Here is a 6,898-nt window from a genome sequence, read left to right as displayed (position 1 = left end):
GTGTAGGGAAACTACCAAGGCAGATGGTATGAGGGAATTTGAATTATATAAATCTTGTAATTTATCTTCTCACCTTGCATAAAGGGCATGTATCTTTTTCAGGGCCTAAATCTAACAATCTGTGTAAATGTTTGGACTGAGCTCCTCAAGGGGACATCACCTGTAGCCCAGGGCAGGGAGTCCCTGGGGAGCGAGCCGAGCTGTGACTAGGCCCGGGCTGCCAAGGGCGCATCTATGACCGAGGGGTTCTCCTCCTCAGGGGTGTCGTTCTTCTTGGCCACAGGGACAGAAGCAGGTGTTTCAGTGGGGCTCTTCCTGATCTTGCCCTCTCCTCCATCGGAATCCTGTCCCTGAGCGCCAGGCTCTTGCTGCAGGCAGCGGCGTGGGTTTCTGGGACGGCAGGATCCATAGCGTGGAGGGGGCCTCTGTGGCGGATTGCTGCTGGCTTCGTGCTGGCTCTCGCTGTGCTGTGCCTCCAGCTCCTCTGAGATGCCTGGTGAGCGTCTTGGACCAGGAGTGGTGCCTCGGCCCCTAGGGCGACTCAGCAGGTAGCTGGGGCCCCGACCTCGCTGAGGATGCCCCTCCTGCCTTGCAGTGGGGGCGGACCCAGGCTGCCGGTCAGACCGGGGGCCACTGGTGGTTGCCAGGATCGATGGGTCGTGGGTCACAGACGGGGCCACGCGGGAGGGCGGGAAACTCCTCAGTCGTTGGTCTTGGGAGTGGCCAGGCAGAGGGCGTCTGAGGCCCTGGGCCTCCGTGAAGCCTTTGCCGCTGCCCTCGCGTTCATCAGCGTCGCCCTCCGTGTTCTTGGGACCTCGCGGTGGTGGCACATGGCAGAGGATGCTGAAGCCCTGGTGGATGCTGCTGCGGTGGTCAGTGTAGCAGCTTCCCTTCAGTGGTGCGCCCGCTGGCCCGGTCACGTTAGCGGCCTCGGTGCCCCGCTTTCCCTGCACCACATCGAACTCCACTGTCTCGCCATCATCCACGCTGCCTCGGTACTGGCAGGGGTTTTTCCCAGTGATGGCCGTATGGTGAACAAACACATCTTCCTGGGTATCGTGCCTGCTGATGAAGCCGTACCCTTTCTTCTCCTTAAACCACACGACAGTGCCTAGGACCCTCTTAGCGATGACCTTCTTAGGCGCCTTTCCCTTGGCGCCCCTGGTGGTGGCCTTGGGGATCCCATCCCCGCTGAGGTGGCCTGGGTCTAGGGCTAGGTTTTGGTCTCCGCCTCCCAAGGATGCCAGAGGTTTCCACGCGGCGTGAGGGCAGAAGGAAGAGGCCAGGTCCGTGAAGGTGGCCTCTCCCGCCTCACTCATCAGGTTGTCCTTGATCTCCTTTGTCCGAAAATCAGAGGGAAATTTGTCCTTCTGAGGTTGGAAGGGTGGGAGGGGGCTCGGGCTGGAGGCAAGAGCCTCCCTCTGGGAGGTTTGTGGGTTAGAGCCAAGGGCTCTCTGAATTTAGTCCGAGAGTCTTGGAGAGGCCTGCGGCATCTCCTGGGACGATGGGGATGCGGACCAAACAATGGTTGCCATGGTGATAGTGAGCTCTCGAGGGGTGGGGGTGGGGTGGGTCCTTGACGTAGCTTGAGCAGGGATGGCGGGGTGGGGGGGGGGAGTGGCAGGGCAAATGCACTCCACCCCAGCCTCCTGCCACCACATCATAGTACCTCCTGCTTCATGGTGGAGAAGGTGGCACACTTGAAGCTCTAGGAAAGGGCCTTGAGCACCCTCTTGCTTGCTTGAGGGGGTGTGAGGAGTGGACCCACGTTCCAACTCTCTTCCTTGGTTGGAGAGATTCACAGCCTTCTAAGGGCACTTGCTCAATATTCTCTCACAAATCTCTGGTCCTCTTCCGACCCTTGTGGAGCCCAATGTGTGGGTCAGGCATTTTGTGTCACTTGAGGCAAGATGACAGCCGAGTGATTTGAAGACCCAATCAAAGAGACCTGCTGTGGGTTTTGTCTGTTTGTTTTGTTTTTGTTTCCCTTCTGAAGGCTGCCAGGCCTAGAATGCTAGTGCTGAGAGGACACTAATGTAGCACATTTTATCCAGACTAGTGTTATGATTGTGTTGACCTAAAACTAATAGACTGCCAGGGATTGCTCCACCAAAAATGAGTTTACTCTAAATCAACAGAGAATTGCAATTCAGGGTCTACAACCATGGTGAGCCATGCACAAGGTTCCCTAACAGGGAGAAGATAACTCTTTGAAAGAATGGGGAGGTTAGGAAGGCTGCACTAAGCAAAGTGTCCATGGGAGACTGAGGCTTTGAAGTATGGTGGCTCTTCATTTGTTGAGTCCTGACAGTCTCTCATTGGCTGAGCTCTGAGCACTTAAGAGGAAGTCTTTCTTCTTGCTGGGCTCTGCTGTCATGTCTGAGAGCCCTCCCTTCTGGCCTCCCAACTCTATCTTAATGGAAGTGTCTATTAATTTTTACCCTTCGCCCTTTTGACTGAAATATTTTTCCAAAAGCATCACTGATCAAGAGTTAGATTTTTTCAGTTTCAGCAGCTTTTTGCCAACCCCTGCCCACCTGCTTTCCCCCCGCCCCCCTCACCCCCCATATCAGGAAAGACTGGGCATAGCATCCCATGTTAGAGTGAAAGCAGAGTGTGGAAGTGTATTGAAGTCACTTTAGAGTAAGAAGGAGGGGCCAGAGGGAAAACTCTCAGGCACTTTTTCTCTTAAGTACATGTTTTAAAGATCATAGACACTGGAGATCACCTGAAGCATCGTGCCCCCATCAGAGGTTTGGCAGACAAACTTTCAAGAGATGTACTCTGAATATCCTGGGAAGGCTGTCTTGTCAGATATCATCTCTGCTTCAACTTCAGAAAACCTCGACTCTCAGATCACTAGGTACTGTGCAGGTCCCGTCAGGAGTGGTGCTTTCTTTAAGTGTGTCATGTGAGTCCAAGAGTCTATTCTCTGGAGCTTGGTGGCACAAAGGTTGGTTAGCAGTACCTGATAGGGACCTTTCCAGCAAGGTACAGGTGAGTCCTTCTGGAAGTGTTTCTGCCAATAGATGTAACATCCCTGTTGCAAGGTGTGTTGAAATATCAGAGGATCTCTCCTCTTATCAGTGGTGGGTCAAAAGAGGCAGGAGCCAAGTGACTATCCTGTGATTGTCTCAAAGGGCGAGAGTTTATGTGTTCCAAACAGAGTGGATCTGTGATTCGGAAGGACCAAAAGGCAATGCTTTGGCCAAGGTAATTGAAGGGCCTCCACAAATCTTGCCAACTGAGTCTTAATGTCGTTAGTGCCTTTGACTAAACCAGAGGAGTGAGGCTGGTCAGTGCTGTGAAAGTGTTGTAAAACTAGCCAAACAGTGCAGACTTGTGGAAGTAACTGACCAGTAAAGTGGAGGCCTCAATCATTCTGAAGTTTGAAAGGAGTTCCCTGGATAGGGATAATCTTTTCCAAAAGGATTTTAGCCGCCAGAAGAGCAGTAACCTGTCTGCAGGGAAGGTTTCAGTCCAGTAGTGAAAAATACCGACTGTGACTAAAACACATCCACGAAGTGGAGGAAGTTGTAAGGAATCCTATTTCCAGTGCCTGAATGCTCCACTGAGGCAGTTTAAACTGTCCAGGAGGAAGTACAGCCGGTCATTTCTCTGGCGTGTATTTTGGACAAGTGGCCACGATGTTTCAAAGATGATATACAGCTAATAATAGAGCTAAGATGACAAACAAGCATGATACACATTGCATCATGTGAACGGGAATACTCAGATGCAATGACAGTGAGTGAGCGCGATCTTAGCACCACGCACCTTGTTGGAGAAAGACCCTGGATGCTGCGGGGTCTGGGAAGAAGATTGAAGTGGTCAGTGGCTTAAGGCAGAGCGTTCGCCTTCAAGTGGGTCGCGCCCGGTGTGGGACGCAGGTACACAACTGGGGGCAACAGAGGTTAGCGGGACTCGCTGACTTAGGTGGCTCCCAACCGCCTTCCCTGCTACAGCCATACGACTCGCCAAAGACTGTCTCCGCCCATATCCATGCCACTCAGTGGCCTGACCACTCCAAATCTGAGCAAGCTCTGGGAGATAGTGCAGAACAGGGAAGTCCCTGGATGTGCAGTCCATGGTACCGTCACAAAGAGATTCGGCGGACATGAGTTAGTGGGTTATTCCCATCGGTGATGGCCGTATTCAACAAAACACACACCTATTATGAAGCTGCACAACAAAACAACTAACTCTTCCCCTCCTCCCCTCCCCCCTCCGCCTTATACTTGATTTTGCAAACACCAATAGATATCTGGAAGTGGAGACTAGCGTACCTTTTGGCCATTACATCTATACAACCAACTTTAACACTTCAACTTGGTATTCCCGAAAGAAGTAGCATTTGCTGCCTCTCAATGAAAGAGAGTGGTGCTCAGTATTTTCCGAGCTTAAACAAGCCGTCACACACCTGGTTGAGATCAATTGCGAGGTAGGCACTGTGTTGGACCCTCCTAGCCCCCGACTTGAGCCTTTTCGTTTAGTTTCCCAGCCAACTAGGGCGCTATTTTCTCGACCTTCCTTAGTGCATTTCATTCAGTTCGCCCCTGGTAGGTATAGTTGAATGCAGGTGCTTTACAGCTGCCGTGTGGGTACGCAGGGGCTTCCCCAGTCCGAATTATTCACCGGCCTTGAGGTGGCCTGTGGCTCTTCAAGGGCCTAGTTTTAAATGGTCGCCTCCCCTCCCCAAAGATAGCAGAGTGTGCTCTATTTTGGTCAGGTGACTCAGATTGTTTTCTCCTTTTATCAAAACCCACGCGAACTAACAATTGTTTAAGGCCCTCCAGTTCTTGCTTCTCCCTCTCGGAGGCTAAGTGTCAGGCCCCTCTAGCCAGGTTTTCCCAAGTTATAATTTGGGAAATATCCCTGTCGTACGCAGTACACAGTGGTTGTGAGGGCAGGAACGCGAAGAGCGTTGACACTGTGTTGGTTAGCTTTAAGAGCCATGCCGTGGACAATTCGCTTGAGGAGGGTATATCGAGGCACATTCTTGCGCCGCCCAATACCACTCATTTGTCCAGTGTTTGCCTTAGCTTCCAGGGCATCAAGTTTTTAGAATGTCCTTTGGTCCTTGATCTCCTTGTTGGTAAGCCGATTGGCATAAACATCAAGACTCATCCGGGAAAATTTAGTCCTTCCTCGATAGACAACGGTACAATGGAAGCCATCTTAAATTGTTGCTTGTCCACTGGCAAGTTTAGGTGGAATAGCAGTGGTGTGCTCGGGCTGAGGAAAGAGTCCTCTGGAGGTTTTGTGGGTTTACGAGCCCAATGGTGCTTCTACACCCTCGAAATTATTGTAGTTCCCGAGAGATCATGGCGCAGGCCTGCGGCATCTCCTTCGGGAACGATTGGGAAGGGCGATAGCGCACTCAACATCAGTGGGTTGCCATGGAGTAGATAGTTGAGTCTCGAGGCATAGTCGATCTAGGGGTGTGTAGGTGGGCAATTGTATCGTTAGCTTAGAAGCAAGATGTGACTTGGGTTGTGTGGTTGCTGTGTTGCGACGGGGGTTTAGGTAGGGAGAGGCGTGCAAGCTCCACACTCCCCAGTCCTGCCTGGCCCAATAATAGTAACTCGCTGCTTCCCATGGTGAGCAGAAGGTGGCAACACTGTGAAATGCTCTACCGGAAAAGGGCCTTGAGCCACCACTCTTGCTTGCCTTGAGGGCTGGAGGATCCTGAGCACAGGAGAGCAAAACCAATCAATCTTAAAGGAAATCCACCCTGAATATTTCCATTGGAAAAGGATTGATGCTGAAGCTGAGTCTCCCGATACTTTTGCCACTGCATTGAAAAGACCCTGATGCTGCGGAAAGATGAAGAAAAAGGAGAAAGGGGCTGGCAGAGATAGAGACGGTTAAATAACATCAATGACTCAATGGACTATGACTTGCAGCAAACTCCGAATGATAGTGAAAGACAGGGAACCGGCCATGCTGGAGTCCATGGTGGTTGGAGCGATGGCATATGAAGCATGACGACCCCACGACTTCACCCAACTCTCTTCCCTCTTAGGCTGAAGAGGATTCCCACCCAGCTTTGTGCTAAACAGAGTCAGAAAGTTAGAGCCTTGTGTGCGGTACCTAAACGTCGCTTCAGAAATCTCAATAATTTACTCCAACATCAATGATCCTCTCATGAGCGTCCTCTCTGTGGTGACCCCTGAGGAACTCTGTTGAGCTCGTGCCAGGCTTCTCCATTCCACGGGATTCTCCAGGCCAAGCACCCCATTGTAGTGAGGTGGATTGCCATTCTCGCCTCCGTCCCAGTACTACGCTGAGTGGTTTGTGTACTGATGGCCAAGAATAGAGGAGACAGATGAACTCCCCGGATGCTTCTCATTTCAGATGGTTGGGAGTTTAGAAGGCATTGTGCTCCTCTCCTCCTGAACGGTGAAGACACGCATTCGTGCTCTCTATGACTGATTGAAACACAATGCCCACACGAGACTTCTGACAGGTGGGTTTTGTGCATGATGCTGGAGCTCACCAAAAAAAATACCTCATTGTCAAAGACAAAAGAAGGAAACCACAACGAGACAGGTAAATCAAAAACATGGCGAAAGTCAAATCCCATTTTACTGGCCAGAGTGGGAACAACTAAACTGGAGTAAGAATAATTCCAAAGACGTTTCTCCAGCTGTTGGGAAGGTTCAGAGCCCCACAATCAGCTTTCTCGTCTTGGTATTTGTTTTTATGTTCTTTTCCCATTGTGCCTTGAGAGACTGCGCTTTCCCTCAGGCCCAGGGAACCTTCTAGAATGCTAGTGTTCGTTGACTCTGCCAACGGGATTTGATTGCGAAGCCTTTCCAGAACATGGGGGACACTAAAGTGTGAAAATCAGAGACACGATATGTCCTCTAATCCCATGTTGAGAGGGCACAGACAA

General features: G+C 51.2%; 1 protein-coding gene across 1 annotated transcript; it reads right to left on the bottom strand.

Annotated features, from left to right (window-relative positions):
- Nucleotides 1–206: 206 nt before the first annotated feature.
- On the bottom strand, nt 207–5,022 carry LOC108634684 (Y-box-binding protein 3-like). The gene is made up of 2 exons (XM_018044759.1): nt 4,885–5,022; nt 207–1,337 (listed from the first exon to the last, which is right to left on the bottom strand). Exons 1-2 carry the CDS (start codon nt 5,020–5,022, stop codon nt 207–209), a joined length of 1,269 nt encoding a protein of 422 aa, XP_017900248.1.
- Between the last annotated feature and the right edge of the window lie 1,876 nt (nt 5,023–6,898).

This window comes from Capra hircus, unplaced genomic scaffold (genome assembly GCF_001704415.2).
Source record: "Capra hircus breed San Clemente unplaced genomic scaffold, ASM170441v1, whole genome shotgun sequence".
NCBI classification, from domain to species: domain Eukaryota; kingdom Metazoa; phylum Chordata; class Mammalia; order Artiodactyla; family Bovidae; genus Capra; species Capra hircus.
This window is presented reverse-complemented; position numbering and strand designations above follow the sequence as displayed.